Source organism: Echeneis naucrates, chromosome 2 (assembly GCF_900963305.1).
Source record: "Echeneis naucrates chromosome 2, fEcheNa1.1, whole genome shotgun sequence".
NCBI lineage: Eukaryota > Metazoa > Chordata > Actinopteri > Carangiformes > Echeneidae > Echeneis > Echeneis naucrates.
The window spans coordinates 13708213-13727002 of NC_042512.1; the positions used below are offsets into that span (position 1 = coordinate 13708213).

The 18790-nt window shown below is 40.0% G+C and overlaps 2 protein-coding genes across 3 annotated transcripts in view; one reads left to right on the forward strand and one right to left on the reverse strand.

Moving 5' to 3' along the window:
- ect2l (epithelial cell transforming 2 like) overlaps positions 1-18790 on the forward strand; it is a 70299-nt gene that overhangs the window by 13685 nt on the left and 37824 nt on the right. The window lies entirely within an intron of this gene.
- Positions 2857-18790, reverse strand: part of filip1l (filamin A interacting protein 1-like) — a 50759-nt gene continuing 34825 nt past the window's right edge. Inside the window, exons 1-2 of one of the 2 annotated variants that reach the window (XM_029517087.1) lie at positions 11518-11618; positions 2857-6401 (exon numbers count right to left, since the gene is read on the reverse strand). In XM_029517087.1, coding sequence (XP_029372947.1) covers positions 3551-6286 — 2736 coding nt within the window. In that variant the 5' untranslated portion in view covers positions 6287-6401; positions 11518-11618 and the 3' untranslated portion in view covers positions 2857-3550. Of the gene's footprint in view, positions 6402-11517; positions 11619-18790 lie in introns of those variants that run through there. The other variant, XM_029517079.1, reaches the window with a different exon arrangement.

Sequence of the window (18790 nt, forward strand, 5' to 3'; positions counted from 1 at the left end):
CAAAGTTATCAAGGTAATGGGCAAGTAGTCATTTTCAATTGTATCATCACAATGTTTTTTTTTCCCCCCTTCAGCATTTAGTTTTTGAAACAGTAATTCCACTTTGTGAAATGAGCTGACAAGATACTTTTGGACACCCCTTCAAACAATCCATTTGGATGATATTAACTGCAGTCTTTTCAGGGAGGGGTGATTCCCTTTGACAAAATGTGTCATTGATACGGTCTAGATTTCTGCAGCTGAGTAACAACAAAACTTTTCAGTATTTCAATGAATTTCATCACATCACTGACACACTGAGCACCAGGCCTCTGGCGCAAACTTTAGAAAAACCTTTGGTTATGTTCATATGTGGCTTGAGGTTTTTGAAAGTTAACAAATATCCACAGTGAACTCTGTCCTTAAACATTCATACAGGGTATAAATTTCAGTTTGAGAAGGGTAACAGAGCTAATGGCCCAGAAAATCTGTCCGGGCTCAACATCATGAGAGTGTTGCTGATTTTACATGGAAAGACCTTAATGTGCAGCTTTGTTTTCTCATATATCAGCGGTGCAGCAGGAGTTCAACTAAGTTCTTCCTCTGCCCAGCACACTGCAATACCAGCATGGCTGTTTCCAAGGCAACCAAACACAAGGTTTGTTTTGGTGCTTATGCTGCAGTGGGAGAGAGGCTACTTTTGTAGTGTCGGCGCTCTTACACGCAGCACAAAGCCTTTAGTTTAGAGAATGACCCCATACCAATGTTTATTGTGCCTGTAGGTCAAGGTGAGCAAATTCCTCTGATTATTATCATTGCGGGCTGAAACAAGGAAATCCGCTCTCGCTTGCAGTGTGATACACACTTTGTCTTGGCATTCAGTGTGGTAATCAGCTTTTCGTAGCTGCATTCAGAAGCAGATGAGTTGCTGATTGTTTAAAGCTAGATCAGTTTGTTGTGTTTTAATGTCCTGTTTGAACCCTAATAAGGCTGCTGTAAATCAGTGGTACGACTGTGTTTAGTATAATTACAGCCACAGTGTCAGCCAAAGAAAATAAGCATCATTGTAGGCTTTTGTATGAAGTACCCTTTGGCTTTCAGTGCATCACTTGATACTCATTTTATCAGTCTGGCATGGACACCGTGCACAATCTGTCTTCCTTGGCTGAGTTGGACCAGCACAATTTATGAATCGACCGAGTCTAAAGTGAGTCAGGGGGTAATTGAGGTTGCAGACAGCAATCCCAGCTGCTAAAGGCTTTCTCAAGTAGTGGTCTAATGAATAGCATCTTGTTTAGCCCCGGCATCATTTCATCACACCCAGACTACTTTGGATCCGGTTTCTCCAGCTGCGCTCCTTCCCACTCATTCAATTTAATGCTTGATTTAATCATCTCCTTGTTGTCACACTGGGCTGTGTGTGTATGTGTGTTTGGGTTGGGTTTGCTGCTTTCTTGCAGCAGTTGTCTTGCTCCATCTAAATGTCTGGCGATTTAGAATAGTTTTCTGGTAATTGGAGATGTTATCAGCTCTCAGTTCCTTCCAGTAAAAACTTACCTTCCTACTTTTTGTTCATTACAGGGAATCATCACATCTAATTCAATCTCTTCCTCACACTGATTAGCAAGTTGTTTTTTATGTCAACATGTATTTGTACAGTTGTACTTGAATGTGTTTCTTCTATTGTGACCTTAATTTGGAGGTTATGAGATGACAGTTTTTGCCAGCTAGCAAGTACACATTTTGTTTGATTGAAACATTGATTCCTGCATACTGATATTTATATCAGGAACCAGTACACTACGTATTGACAACTCTTCATTGTTAATTTCATGGCTTTCATTGTTAATTAGGAGTTACTTTGTAATTTTTCTCTCTTCAAGATGTCAGTTTACATTAGTTTTGTTTTGAGATGTGATGTTAACATGAAGCATGTATCACTGGAGAAAATCCTACATTCTTCCTGTATCCTTTCTCTTCACCTCCTACATCAATTTAGTTCCTGTCCTTTAGCCTCCATCTTGCTATTCTGACTGTCAATGCAGATAGCATTGAAACAAATCACACATGACTGTGCACTCATAAAATCATGTGAATGCATTTACATGGAGGAACATTTGCAAGTTGTATTTGTGACTCATTTCAGATGACCAGAATTGTAGGAGGAAGAAAAATAAAACAAGGATTTCTTGTTGCTCCCCAATGAATCCCAAGTTTGTTCAAATTTTCTACTAAAAGACCACTAAGGTCGAGTTATCAACAAACACATTAGTCTTTCTCAGATTGAAACATTGTTTTTGAAGGGGCTTTTTCATGTTTATTGTGTGTTTCCTTTGGTGTAGTGTTTAGTGCCTGTGGCTGAAGAATTGTGCAATAAAGGGCAGTTTTTCTTTATTACCAGGAATGGATGATTTCATTTTAAGGATTTTCCTTGTCATGCTATGTCTGTCCCAGATGGGTTAAGATCAGTGAGAACAGTATCCCTGCTGCCTCTCGGATTTGTTAACAGCCAGAGATAGATAGATTGGTCTGTTGGACTTGTGTTGTTTTAAATCTTGTGATCTAATGTGGTAAACATCCTTTACACTGACTAATGCACATGTTTTCATAGCCATAGCAGCCCTATGGAGCACCCCTCTGAAGTTTAAAGGTTTTAACCAGAGTTTCCACTGTACCATTTAAAAGAGTTCCAAGCTCACATTAGACTGGTTTTTATTCTCAGTCCCTGGGTTTCTGTGCTCTGGTAGGAAGAAACTATGACATCAGCCTATGATTTTAACTCAAGCAAGCAAGCAAACACATGTGAGAATCCCAGTTTTCTTCTTGTAATCTGTATGTATGAGCACAAAGGTTTTTCAGACGACTCTTTCACTTGGATATTATTTAATTGGAGCTAACAAAGTGTTGACAGTTTTCATGTTTTCAAACCTTAGATAAACTCTTGACTTTTGACTATACACACTTTGTAACCAAAGAATTCTGGATTTTAAGTGTTAAAACATTAATCTGCATGCACCAAATAAAGAAAAATCAAATCAAACAACCTATTTCAATCTAATTGCAATTTCCTCAGATTATTTTTAATTTTACACAATAAAACATGCTGGATTTAGTGAATAAATGGAATTGGCAAGCATGGATGACAAACTAAAAGATAACACTTCTTTTTGCACGCTTTAATTCTCAGAAATCAAACAACTTAAATCATAATGCACTATGTGTAATATGAAGTATAAAAAATGGTATGATACATCAGTGTGAATAGTCTGACTATATGGCAAAGTTGCCATTGAGTACAATACAGTAAGTTCACATAAGTTAAAACCTGGTGTTATGTTGAATGAAATCAAGATTTCTAGTGCTTTTAAATGGCATTGTTTTCTCATGCAGGCAAACTATTGTTTGACTTAATCACACAGAACCAAGCAAAGACATTCAAGGGCCAGTTTAAGCACATAAATCAAGTGAAACACACAATGTATCAGGGGATGAAGGGTCTGAGCCAGTATTGGAACTGATGGGCAGGATTCACTAGCAGTGGATGGGATGGAGGGTTTTGGGGGTTGTCGGGTCAGTCATAGACATTACTTACTGTAATTTGTGATGGCCTTTGGATTGGGGTAGAGGTGGCCTTAATCATGATGCTACTTTTGATTTTGCTGTTGCCTTTGGCAGTAGGAGTACTGCAGTTTGCAAGCAACTGAGTTCTTTGCTCCTGGAGTCCAGGTGTGTGGCATGGACTGAGTGTTTGCGTTGGAGTGCTGATGCTCTGAATGAAGGGGCTCCCTAAGTGAATGTGGATTTTGTTGTCTTCTGTGGTGATGACATTAGGTCCTGAACTGTTAGACCTCTGAACCTGCCAGTTGCTCTGCCTCTCCGGAGTCACACGGAACACAGCATGCCCTCCGACAACTTCCACTGGCTCTGCAGAGAGGGGACGGTCGGGGCTGCCAGTTGTGACAGACACAATTTGTATGGGGGACATGGCTCTGTCTGGTGTTACAGAGCCACAGGAATCTGGGGTGATTGCTCTGGAGTATGTAGCCATAGTGAATGGTGACAGGGCCATATCGGGTGAACACGGCTCATCAGATATAGGGGAACCTTTAGATTTTGTTGTTGGGGAAATGGATTTTGCAGTTGGCGATAGAGAGGCATTCTGAATGATGGTAATTCTCTGTTTGGGCGGGCCTCCACTTGTGGGTATGACGGCAGTGCTGGTGAATGACTGGGTGTTTTCTGTGGTCGGACTGGTGATCTCTAGGGTTGCTGTGTTGTGTCCATGGTCAGGAGTCACTTTAATGTGCAGAGGCTGCCCAGGACTGTGGGTCAGCACAACGTCTCCAGGCTGGACGTGGCTTCCATTCTGCCGTGGCTGCACTTTTCCATTCACCTGATGGGGGGTGTCTTTGTTTTTAGGGAACGGGATTCTGGCTCTTCTCGTGTTGTTCATGTTATTTACATTGTTGATGAGTGAGGGGCTACATTTGGTGAGCTGAAGCTCATTGCTGTAATTTGCATTTTCTTCAGGTTCACTGTCATCATACAGTTTGCCGTTCACCACAGCACGCTCCAGTGGCGCAACTGCTTTGCCATTGGGAGACATGAGGTCAAGCGGGTCTGTCTGAACCTCCTTGGTGGAAACATGGAGGTCTGAAAAGCGTCTTCCATTCATGCCAGGACGAAGACTTTTGCTAAATCGTCTATATCTTTCAAGCTCTCGAGTGAGTGTCTCCATTTCTCTGGCCAGTTCTTTGTTTCTCACCTCCTGCTGGGTCAGTTTTCTTTGCAGCGTAGAGTGGTCAGTTTTCATACGGCAAATTGATTCCTCTGTTCCCATATATTCATGAATCTTCTCTTTCAGAGCTGTTACCTCTCTGGTCAGATGGCTAGACTTGGCCTCCTCCTCCTTCAAGCGCTTATAGAGAACATGTTCTTGGTTGCACTCTTTCTTTTCAGCCAGTTGATACTTTGAGAGTTCTTTTCTTGATATTTCCAGCTCTTCCATCAAGACTTTAGCCTTCTGTTGCTCACTGTTGAACCTTTTCTCAAGTGATTCAAACTCCTCTGTTTTTAATAAATCCCCCTCTACCATTTTCATATCCTTTAATTTGCGCCTGAGCCGTTCAACCTCCTGTGTCAAATCCTTTACTTTGTTGTCCTCCTGTTGGAAGCGGTTAGCAATAGGTGTTTTGTGCTCCTCTTTAGTTTTGCTCCTCAGGTATTCCCTTTCTATGGTCTCGAGTGATTGCAGCCTTTTCTTCATCATATTAATCTTTGAAACCAAATCATTGCTCTTCTCCTCCTCAGCCCTTAACTTGGCCTTCAAGTCGTCCCTTTCCTTCGTAGCGCTACACATTTTCTCCTCCAGATCGGCCTTTGACCTCAGTGCTTTCTTGCTCTCTTCAATTAGTTTCTCAGTGACTGATGTGACTTTGTCCTGTTCAGCCTGGAGTTTTCCAGTGCTGTTCTGGACCTTGCTTTCCATTTGTTTGAGCTTCTCTGCCATTGACTTTCTCTCATCTACCAGCATGACTGTCAGAGTCTTTAACTTGGTTAGATCTTCTTTCAGTGTCAGTTCTGTCTTTCCCAGTTGGGTCTCAGCTGCCTCCAGTTCTTTGACCCTGACCTTCAGGACATCCAGTTCACTAGTCAGAACCTTTGACACTGTCCTCTCCTTCTCTAGGTTACTTTGGAGTGAGCTGCATTCTTGCTTGCTCTTGCTGAATGCATCCTCCAATTTTTCCAGGTCCATAATCCTGTGGTTCAGTTTATCAACTTCCACCCTCAGGCCTCGGCTTTGATTGGCCTCTTTCTCCAGTTTCTTGTTGAGATCCCTGCAGTGGTCCTCCATTCTGATCAACTCTTCATCCTTTCCCTCCATTTCAAGTACGCGTTTCCGTAGCTCTTCAAGCTCAGACATGAGGCTAGAGTTTCCACACTCCCCACGGCTAATTTTGTCCCTCAGCTCCTGCAGTTCTTCCTCGGCCCTGTGTAGAGTCTTGTTGGTCTCTTCCAGCTCATCAAGCTGCCTGCTGAGAGTTGAGAGTCTCTGTCGCAGCTGCCTGTTTTGGGCATCCTCACTGGTGAGTTTGGCAGTCATGGTCTCTTGTTCCTGATGGTATCGAGAAGCTTGGTCACGCAGCTCAGACTCCAGGCGAAGGACCTTTTGCTCCTCTTCCTGTAGACGAGCATTAGCTGAGCTCAGCTCCTCCTGGGCTTGTAAAGCGCTAGCAATCAGTTCTTGGACTTTGGCTGTTTGTTGATTCAGCTGCTCAGTGAGACGCTGCTGTTCATCCACAACCATCAACGCAAATGACTTGAGTTTTGTCAGCTCCTCTTTCAGGCTTGTGATCTTTTTATTGTTCTCTTCCTCTTTTCGTTCTTGATAAGCCTTTTCCTGATCAATTAACAGCTTCAACCTGTAAAAGACAAAAACAAGCCATGCATAATCATCATCAAATTCAGTTCAGAAATATTCATCTCCATGAAGAAAATTCGCAACAATATAGACAAGAATTCAGGATTGGAGCATCATTTTTCCATTACCACTGTTTTTTTTACTTTATTTATGATTATCGGCACATTGTAGTCATTGTGAAACTTAAAATGAAATTCTTGGCTTATGTTTATATAAAAGGTGCTCGAGAAACCCGACACCCTACCCAATGTCATTCACCGTTGGGCCCACTCCAAGCAATGACACATCATAAACGCTGTTATTTTCCCAGCTTTTTCAGGAGGACTAAAGGTTTTATGTCATGGAAAATTTAACACATCATAAATAACTATTACTTTAACTCTCTCAGGTTGGTCGTCTGAAATACCTGTGGTTCATTTTTTTATTGCCTTGTTGCCAACTAATTTTCAAATGGTCTGGAAACCTGAGTTGCTGCTGTAAATATTCAGGCTTGAGTTTAACAATCAGTGAGTTTCGAAAAGTTTCCATAGTTTTCAAGGGTGTATCATAGAACCTCAAAGTTCTTTTGGGAATAAGTCGTTGATGCTGACCTCTGAGAAAGACCTCAGCTGAGAATGTGACATACTATTAGCAAAATACAAAGATATAAATCATAGGAATTTTAAGATGTAAAGATGTTTTAGTCATTTTACCTGAAACATATTTCCATTTAACGTGTACCCATCAGAAACTGTGTGTTCTGTTTCTGCCAGAGGATACATAAAAGACATTGTGCATGGATAAAAGGTTAAGGTGAACATGCAGAGTTAAGTGCAATTGTTTTAGACTTGGTGTAAACAGCATTTCTCTTGTGAACGCAACCACTTAAGTTACTTTTAGAATTGAAATATACAAGTTACAAAATCCAGCATCATCTTGTTAAAAAAAAGAAATTGAATTGACAGTGTAGCATGTGTAATATTTATATTTCCACAGCTAATTGTGTCTTCTATTTCTATATATGAAACCCAGATGAGGTACAAAGTACCAAAATCATGTCAAGGTGTATTACACGTGTGCCATTGGATGCAGGACTGTAAGTACAGTGTGCAGCCAGGGTCAGTGTGTCTGGCATATATATACATTACCAGGCCAAAGTGTTTACAGCCCGAAGGGAAGGGATGTTATGACTGCTGTGTGTGCAGCTGCCAGGCATTTCCACACAGATGGCCCATTGGCATGGAACAATCCTTTAATTAAGGGGTTCCTCTACTACCAACCCTCCTCCTCCTTACAAAAACCACCACCACCTACCCTCCCCATTTTTTTCTTATACATTTAAAGGAATTCCCCCTGCTTCCAAAGGCAATTACAGCCCCACAGAGTTTATACAGAAATCCCCACACACACACACACGCGGGCCATGATGTAAGCGTTGTAGGGTGGGTCACTCCTCAGCAACAGAGTATGTCTTTTCTTTCCCCAGTAGCGGCTAAGAGCTGGGAGTGGGTAGAGGGACACATGTAACTAGATCCATGTGTCGGACTTACATCCAGACCATACAGCACTCAGTAAAAATACTATCAGGATATGCATAATAATTAAGAGTTCATTATCAGTGTGGTTTGGTTGCACTCAGAGCTGTTGCGTTTTTTGTTGTGGCCATGTTCTAACAAGTCCATGTCCTGTAATTGTGAATCAACTTTATGAATTTTGCTGTAAATTATCCTGAAGCACTTTGTGTCTTCCATGGAAAATGCCTCCCTCACAGTGATTCACCATTCAGCCAGGGTATAATCAGAGTATTTTAAGACATAATGAAAGCCAGCGATCAGCACAGCCTGATGTACAAAGTCAGTAACTGCATGAAGTACAAGTACAATATTTCCATATTTTTAATGAAGTAATTGCATTGTACTTTATATCACATAATACATCCACTCTGCCATCTGTTGGAGGTAAATACTCCAAAAAAGTAATCAGTTTTATAGTTAAACAAGAGATGCATTCTCTTAATACAACAAATAAATCATTCTGTAATTATAAATGCAGCTGTCGGGAAGTACAATTAGTAGTTAAAGTTGGCCCCATTGTCACCAGCTCCAACATTTAAGTGTTGCTTACACCACAGTTAAGTTATAATCCAAGAAAGTACTATTTATATTGTGAAATAGGACCTTCACCATGTGAGTAAAAGGTTTAAGTACTTCCTCCACCACTGATATATTTTCTTGACAGTACAGTTGTTTTAAAGTTACGATAAACCAAAGCTTAAACTAACCAAAAACTACTATTTTTTTTTTCCAGCTTGATTGACTTAAAGTTTGCCCTTGTTATATGAATCCTAGAATCTGTTTACAGCATTTTTAGTAATCTTTTCCAAGTAATTTACATTAACATTAATATTGTTAAACAATGACATATTCGTTCCTTATTGAAAAACTTGTATGTTTCGAAAATGTGTGTTACTGTATCTTTAATGGATTGTATATGTCGGAGCAGTTCGTTGTTAAGTGCAACAAGCACACACCTCTCTTGCAAGCCAGCCTGTTGCCTGTAATCACTGTTTATTCAATCTCTTATCTCAGTCCCCACTGTTTTTCTTGTGAAGTCATCAGCCAAAATAGAAAGAGAAATGTACTTTGTGCCAGAGTAGGACAGCGAAACTCTACCTATCACTTAGTTTTAAAATGCTGAGCCTGAGCTGGATATTTTATGCAAAGACACATTTCATTAATAAATGCAAGCCCTTTGAGAGGAAACTGAATGGCTTGAATGGTAAAAACACTGCTCACCTCACATCAGTGAAATCACTTCTGGCCCTCAAAGGGACTATTTTCTTCTATTCCCAGTGCACTTTGTGGTGCATAAGGAAATGTTGATCCATATCTGTTGTTCCTGGATTTTTTCTCATCAGGGACACACACAAAGAGGAGGACATGTGGCCAGTAGAGCCACATCTGAGATCATTTTTGTTGTTTGATATATTTGTGTAGATTTTCAAGTCTCCAAGTTACATAGATGGAAGGGACAGTAGACGCACTGACCTTGGTGAAAAAGTGTAATCCTGCAGCTGACCCTTAACTCATGTGGAGGACCAAGCACACTTAATAAGTAGTACCTCAACGGACCAGCTTTCAGTATCTACTATAAGTCAGGAGAAGCAGCTTCCTGATGCTTTCAGGGATGCTTTTGTCCTTACAGAACAAGCCTTTCATGCAGACACCCGTACAACTTGAAAGAACATTATTTTGGAGGAACAGATTGTGAAATTTATGCCTAAAGCCTAATTATTTTATGGCTAACATTACAAAGCACCTTAGCACCCACTCTGCAGCCTGTCCAACTTTTGCAACAGACACCAATATTAGACTGGTTTCCCCTGAAAACATGCATGATCACCACTGTGGGACATTAATGTTTCATGGAAAACTGGGTTGTTCAGAGTTATTTGGTGGGTTGGGGAGCTAAATTGAATATTCACAGACGTTTTTCTGGCTTTGTTGCAAATATGTTTTTGCATTACCTTTAAATGTGGCCAAGCCTAAATGCTGTTAAAAAAGAAAGGGAAGCCATCAAGGGAGTCACAACCAGCCACAGCAGTACATATTACAGGTTTACAGAGGGCTTCCCTCTCTTTACATGGCTCCTGAAGCTGGAAACTGAGGCTCACCCACTGCTTAAAGCTATGTTGCATGCTCCATATGTCACTGTTGCTGTGCCATTTCCTAACCACAAGTGGTTGGGTTATATATGTATAGACCAATGTGCACCTCTGTATTAACCGAGACTGATGCTCAGTGTGCTGAATTACCCTCCTGTGTGACAGAGTTGGAAGGCAGGCCGCTGATTAATGCAGCGCATGCACCGTATTTTAAGTCCACACAGGCGAAGTGATATGTCCCGAGAGTGCAATCAACATCTGTGAAATATGTAGCACGGATATTTATTAACTTCCTGGTTGTGGCAAAATGGTTCATGGAGTGGTGTGTAACCAAGCAACCCAGATTGGCTGCGTTTTAATTTGTGTTTGATATTTCCAAACTCCTAAATATACATTATGGAAATGTTGCTGTTTGAGATAACCTCCCATTCTGTATTTTTATCCCACAGATTCAGTCCTTAATACAATGCTGCTGCTTTACGCATTGATATTCTGATGAGTTCATGTCAATGATTTCATTAACTTTCATAAAAGCAGTTGTAATTGTATCACACCAAGATATCACTTCTATATTTTATATTTCAACAATGATTATTCTATTGATTTCCACAATCACAGTCTAACTGGAAAGAAAAGAACTAGGTTCATCTGACAGTGATGGGCTTGGAAATGTTCTTTATGGCTTAAAATAAATATCTTAAGGGCTTTGTGCTTAAAAAACTGCTAGAGTGCACATGACTACCATTTCAGATACCTCATATGGAGAGTTTTTGCTGCTCTGTACAAATAGACAAAATATTTTTAGTTTGCTGTGTAGAACTGAGTCATCACTATTTATTCAATTATATGACAAACTTATCAACAGTTATCTTTTGTGGTCCTTATTGGAACATGCTCATTATCGCTTTTCGAAATGATTTAAAATGATTTAAAATTAAAATTAGTTCAGTCGCCTCACTGTCTTCTTCGCTGACATGTAAAAATAGCTACTTTCTCAATTTTTAAAAAATTAATCAAAACGTTTTCAGCATTTTTGAAATATGTGACATCTAGTTTCATGAAAGTGAATGAAACTGATGAGTTACTATGCCTTGCTTTGAGACTTCAATGAAGTTCCCACCACAGTTTACACATAATTCAATTAATTATAAAATGTCCTCACATTCTGGCAAATAACTGGTTGCTTTTGATGTTTTGGCTTCTGCTGACTTGGAAAAAATATTCTCCTGCGTAAGTCTACCATAGATAGTCCATTTGTTTCAGATGTCATGTGCATTAGATAGAAAAGGAGTTGTCAATCCAAAGAGAAGAATTATTAAAAACATTAAGACTAAGAAGTATACATGTAGAAGCATGAGGTGATGCTACTCTGAACTCCGGTTTGCAAGCCGTTGAAGTGATCGACAACAGTTTTAAAAGTTTTGAAATGTTTCCTACAAATGCAGAGTTTTGGAATAACGCTTGGCGTACCTACCTGTGCCAAAGAATTTCCCAGCTTCATTGCCATAAGCTCATCATATTGACGCAGAACGGCCGATCCCCTCAACTCTTCCTCTGTGTGTGTCTCACTCTGAGTAGCTGTAATGTGGGCATTCCTGCAGTCAGACCAAACAATAAGGGATGTGCTCCTTGCCTATGGACCATTACATCATCATGTCCTTATATGGAGCTTTGCATTGCAGAGGCTCTCAAGAAGGGGGTGTGCTTGCTCATTTGTGAGAGTGTGTGCTATGTTCGTGTCTGAGTGTTTATGCACGTCTCCTGAAGTAACTGTTTAACGAAAGGATGTGGCAGAGGAGAGGGAAAGGTTTTTGTTGACGTATGTAACGTGTGAAATGTCTGCCCGGTCTGTCACTGCTCCGGAGGCAGGGAAGTAGGTGAAGAGAGACGAGGAGTTCGAGTTACAGTATTTCTTTCTGGGTCTTGTCAACTTCAGTCATTTATTCAGACAAGGAGGGAGAAAAAAAACAAATCAGTTTACAAAGTTAATTTGAAATTCTTGGATGAGGATTTGTAATGGAGACGAATAGCGAAGAACAAGATAAGGCATGTAACATACATGTCTGACATGTGAAATGTCTATTCACAGCCCACACCTGAGAGAGCCCCTAACAGTCTCACTGCTCTTAAATGTTTTGTTGCTGACTGAGATAGTGGTGCGCCAATAGCTACTTCCTGTGGTGTCTTTATAGTTTCAAGAAAGAATGCGTGCACTGCAAACACGCTTTTGTGGGGAAGCTCAAAGTAAAAAACATTTGGTCTCTGACATATTTGAGTGATGAAAAAGTTGATGTCACATCAGGGTATTGGTAACAGTTGTTTCTGCGCACATCATGGCTGATGTAGCGCCAGGAAATGATCTGTTCTTTCAACAAGCATTAAACTATTTATATCAGCGATTTGGTACATTATGCCAGTGTACATGAGCGATGGATGAGATGTTGACCTCCCTTCAGAGCAAAAGTACAGATGGCCCATTTATTATTATGTATTATAATTTTTTATGTGAGAGGAATAGTTTCACATTTCGGAAAATTTTGTTTGAATTAGGGAGCTTTAAAGATGGTTGTTCATTGACTCTTTCCTCTGTTTTTTCCACTTCTTCTGCTAAGCTAATATTTAACAATCTGATATGAGCAATGCAGTGTCATGAATTTGTAAAACTCTGCCAAGGCACTCTGTTACTTTCCATTTACTTTATGCATCTTTCGATGGACAATGTCAGAAGACCTGAGGTGAGGCTGAGTAATTAAACATCTTACCTGTGGGTGTCAAAGAGGCTTTACACTAATGACTCCACAAACAAAACAGAGGATTTTCATGTGGGAGTATAATCATTGTTTGAGCCAGGGCGCATTTCTCTTTATCAGTGGCACATTGTTCAGTTCACAAAGCTTTACTCTTTACTTTCATTATCAGCTTGCTCTTACCTAACTCGTACATTTCTCTGGCTATAGCCACTGACGAAATCCATCATTCAAACGTCTCAACATTGTGTGTCACCGATTGTGATATGATGGGAGCAAATTTTCTAAAAGTTTTTCAGGGAGCTGTTCGTCTTTCTACAGTTCTGAGAAAAATCTACACTGTTTATTCAGGCGTTGGGACTGGCGACACTGCAAGATGCACATTGTTATATTGTCCCAAAATGTATTCTGTCACTCCAGGCTTCAGGCAGTACTTTACAGTTATAAGTGATCCCAGCAGTGTTACGGAATAACAAGGGCACAACTCTTCCTGTCTCCTGCCCACTGAATAAAATATGTCATGGCTTCGCTATGGCTGAGGTCACTGTTACATCCAAACAGGATTAAACAGGATCTAAAGCTGCACTCAAAATGCCAAAATAATGACACATTGTACATATTTGACCAGCACAGTGATGCAGATAGAACAAGTAAATGGCCAATCAATAGATGCCATTCAAACTGACTTCATGACCCATCCTTTCAGTTTAGCACCGCAATGCACAATTACCAGTCCCTGGTCGTCTCCAGGATTTATTCCTGGATTTAAAGGGTGTAATTTCACAACAGACGTACGTTGTTGATAGGAAACAAGGCTCTAGTGTTCAGAATGAGGCAGTTTTAAGTCCACAGGCATCTGCGTACTAACCGTTTTCACCAACTACAACTGTACAACTTTTAAGTAGTAACCAGATATGGTAAACATAAGTCACAGATCAAATCTGACCAACAACTTATTATGAACATTAAAAGAATAGAATTTTTGTTCTGGAACTGCTGACAAATAAAACAAATGCCAGTATGCACACCGTAACACCGTCGGTTTAGATGGAGATGGATGGAGATGGAGTGGATGCCAGACAGACTTGGCAATTACAGAAAAAGAAGTAAAGCAAAGACGCATGTGTGTGTATATATACATATATATACAATTAAGAATCTTTTGACCTGGTGAAGAGGTGAAAAGCATAAAGGATAGAAAATGAAATCTCTGCTGACAGCGCAGAAAGAGTGAGGAACTGACTTGGTTTCATATATAAGCACACAATTTTTTTTTTTAGGTTTGGAAATAGTGGAAGTTTAAACATGATAGTGAATGAGTGATGGGGCAGGCTTTTATTTCAGTACTATGTGGTAATTATCACATGTTTTTCACATATCAAGGAAGTCCTGAATGTCTGTCAATCCTCAGAGGAACCAGTACCTCTGTCCACTTGATTCCTATGAGAGACATTTCCCTGAAACACTTGAAAGGCTTTTAAGTAGCACTGTGACGCTTTTGCCTGCAGTACTTTGGGGGAATAGGTAAACTATAGTGCACATTTGGGTAAAGAGGGATAGATTGTAGACAATTTAAAGCACACTTCACATTTCACAATGTGCAAATTTGCTGTCTCAGAGTCCAACAACTGCCCACTGAGCTCCAGCTATAAACTATGATGTATTTTAGTTTTGTGTTCTCTCCTTTTTCCCTGCAACAAACTGTTTGCTCTTGGAACAAACAATTCGGCCATCCAAAATTAGATTCTATTTCTGGATCTGGACATATTGAGTACTGTACACTTGAAACAGATGTCAGGGATCAAACAAGAACAGGCCACACAAACATGTTTGCTGTGACAAGCTTCTGCCAAATGACAAATACTGGGGAAATGAAGATGTATTATGTAACCTCCATGGGATGACAATAGCACTGACAATACACACAAGAATGTGGAGGTTTGGGATTTGGTTTGGATGAGCAATGTGTGCGGTTTGGTAAGGCAGTTGTTAAATCTAGAGGTATGGCCTTCTGGCATTTCAGCCTGTTCTTCAGAGCTAGAGTTTCCAGAAATTCAAATGCCCAAACATGAGCTACACAGATGAATGAATGTGTGTATTTCATGTAGCAACAGATGGCTTACAACAGAAGAAACTATTGTGACCTGCTGCGTTTTGCTGTTTGAGGAACTAGAGTTGTTGTTACAACATCTCATTGCACGTTGTCTTATTCTGCAATTGTTTGTTACACACAGCAACATAACATGAATCCCAACTCAGTTTTCAGTTCAAACTGCTTTTCTGGAATTTACGGAAATTTTCATCCAGAAATTGTTAGGATTAGTAGTTCATCTTCTTACTCATGCCTCAAGTCACAAGTTCACACCTATATTTAGTTTTAGTCATTGCTGAGACCTTAAAGACTTGATTTCCACGGTGAAGGTTATTTGAGTGAACACATAATATGGGATATCCCTGATTTCTGTTACTTACATAGGCTGCCGTTGCAAGTGATGAAAAGTACAGCTGTCATATGAGTACATTAAAGTGTTGGCAATGCATTCAGACAAAGACACGTGACAGAGGGTGCTGTCACACGTGTGTATGTGTGTGTGCTGGCTGGTACTTGATATGAGACATTAATCTTGAAAACCATTAATGTCCAAAACAGATGGGAAGGAGACAAATTGCAGCATGATCCTACCTGTGTGAGACCTACAATAGTGAATCCATGTCTGTCTGATTTGTTGTTGGATTTTCCCCTAAAGCTAAATGTGTGAGTTAATGATCTGATGAAGTGTCTGCAGGCTGTAGAACCAGACAGTCAGAGATAGACACACACTAAACCCCTGCATTGAGGGTTATTTCTGTTGCACATCAGACAAACTGCCTCTCTGCAGCCATCACAGACGAGGCCTGGTCTTGCCCTATACACTCAGTGCTGGCACACACATGCTTGTGCAATACACACAGCCCGAAGGTTGATTACCTGACATACATGACATCATGGGCTTGTAATCAAATCCATATGTCTCCTTTCCTCTTCTCTGTCTTTGAGTCTATCTCTTTCTGGAATCCTGTCTCTCTTTTAATCCACCCATGTCTTTGTCTCCATGTTCCTCCTATTTGTTTTTCTTTTAGCGCCTGTCCCCCTCTCTTTCTTTCACAGTCTCCCTCATCTTTATCCACCACCTCTGTTTTGTTTTTTGTTTTTTTCTGTGTTTTTTCTGATCTTAGCCCAGGCCTCAGCATGAACTTCGCTGTTAAACTGGAATGTGAATTGGATTGCCAGGCGAAAAAATCATGTGGACCTTTGCTGGCCTTTTATGGCCTAATTCAGGTTTTACAGTTGTTCTTTGGATGGCAACCTTTTGCTTATTTTTGTGATCGAATGTTGCATGGTTCAAAAAGTTTTAATTGCCTCTTAAAGGTGGGCTTGACTCACCTGTGTTTTTGTTTCCCTTTTAAATTATATCGTCTTTTCATTAGCTCTAACTTTATACAGCTTTGGATATTTTAATGCATGGCCCTATGTATATGCCTGGACCCAGGTTTATGTACAGTACCAGGAGGTATTTGTACATGTCTCTCAAATGAAATGAGAGGAGAGTATGAAAGTAAGGTCATGTGGCCTTTACCTCTCAACACTTCTCTTTTACGGCTGCAAACCGAGAATGTGTGATATTCACTCTCCCCTCCTTGAAGTTCTTAAATTTTCCTTGATTGAAGTTTGATGCTTATAGAAATTTAACAGTTTCTCTGACTTAAAATGGAATGAGGTTCAAATTTTATTTTAAATTAGTTAAACTAAAATATGTCGAGGAGACTTTACAGTTGAATTATTTATCATTATTAATGTTAAAAAAGAAAATATCCCAACATGTTCATTTCTGTACCTGTCTCCATTCATCATTACCACTGTTACATAATTGGGATTTCACAAATTCACTTGCCCTCAGGACACATAGAGTCACTCTTATCTCCAGATTTTTTTGTGGGATTCAGCTCAACCTGCATTAACGACAGATATAAATGAGTTAATGAATATACATCCCTCCCCGATTCTGATGGATGTGAAAAAGAAAGGAATTTGTGAAGAGGTGTGTTTTAACAGTGACAAAACAAATTCAAAATGTCTGTGAAAGGAATGTTCGTGCAACCTCAATTTGTCTTTGCAGGCTTTATGGGTTGAATAATTGAGATAAACTACATTGAGGTGGTAAAGGTACGGGACAGCTCATTTTTCCAAGTTCCTGAAAGACTATGCTTTTGTTTTTCTTTGCCTGCTCCAGTGATAGGAACAAATAGTTCTCTGTACGTAACTGCATAACAAATTACACACTTCATCCCACCAATCGGTGATAAAAGATTATGGGTGGGAATCAATCATGTGGCTTCAGATTGAAGACTGGACCAGGCAGACATGCTGTAATTTATAGACTCACAACAGCTATTGTCTAACAAAGGGTCACACTGGGATTGAGTAATTCAGAGGTGTGCAGAACTATTTGTGTGTGTGTGTGCATGTGTCGGTCATAGGCGTGTGTCGTCTGCCCTCAATTGTTACAGCTTATAATCATTACCCCAACCCCCAGCACTGTGGACTCTGATGTAAATTGCAAACACTTAAGGAGGATGTTGCTATTACTGTTTGCACAAATGTGGTTCAAAGGCCCAAGGACATAGATCAACCACCAGCCCTCACATGTACAACATGGTAGGAGCTTTGCTCTAGTTGGCTTTACATAATGTCCTGCAGAGTGCAGACGCTGAGGTCAATACATGAGATGAAGGATTAGAAGCGAGAAAATGTTCAGGAAATGTACTGCTGACTAGTTTACATTTCCTTTTTTTTTTTTTTTCCAATTTATATTACTTTTTTGGACATCTTGTCTTTAGTCTCGGACATTGGAGAGTGTCAGGAATGGATCCAGCTGTTCAGAGCATTTAAACCTACACCATATGGCTGTCAGGTTGTTCCGATTTATCATTTCTATTTACACAATAAGGAAATGTTGATTTTTGTACTTAGTCAGTCACAAACATTAAGGTTTAGAATGGAGTGTGGTCTGGTTTAATTCAAAGACTCTGGGTTGAGTTGTTTTGTAATATTTCACTGAAAAACCTGAACCAAAGTTCTTCCTCTCACATTTGAGATTGTCACTACAACATAAGTCAGGAATTTCATCTATTATTATATAAATTTCATTTGTAAGAGGCACAGCAAATAAAAATGTGCAACAACTGATGCTAACTTATCATCTCTGAGACAACTCCTTTACTCCATTAGTCTCGGCTCCACATATTTCATTGCCTACACAAAGCAGCTGTTCTCCACACCACCCATTGTCGTCCAGATGTGCTTTGATTTTAATTTAGCCCAAATTGCTCAAACTAGATATTATTCAACATTATAAATTCTATAAAAGTTGATTGTTCCAGTATAATGTATATCGTAATGATGCTTGAAATGCTGATCAGTGCAGTTGCGGCGACTCGTTCTGAACACTAAAAATGACAATGACTACACAAAAGTACATGGATCTTGTAACCTGATGAACAAATTCACACAGGAAGAAAGGAGGTGTTCACACACACTAATCTGTCCAGCTGTCAGGTGAGCGGGATATATCCTCCTCAGGAGACTCTTTGATGGTTTCCTGATGGATTAGCATTGATCTCAAGTTGGTGGAGGCGTACAAGAGCTGCTCTCTAATCAGATTTCAAGGAGTTGAGCTTTCTCAAGATATCAAGATAGAAGCCTAAAATGCTCCCTGATATTTTTCAAACCAGTGTGCTTTTACAATCTTCCTGCTCATGTCTTTTTTCGGCTGTAAAATCTGTGTTTTCGCATCTCATGTCTCTCAACCTTAAACATGGTTTTGCAAGTTATTAAGAAGTAGGATGAACTGGCACTTTACTAACAGCTCCACTGCTAGCTAAGCCCTTAATGTTTGCCTTCCCAGGGGCAACATCCACACCCCAACCTCACCTCTGTCCTAATCAGCCCCTCAACCTGTA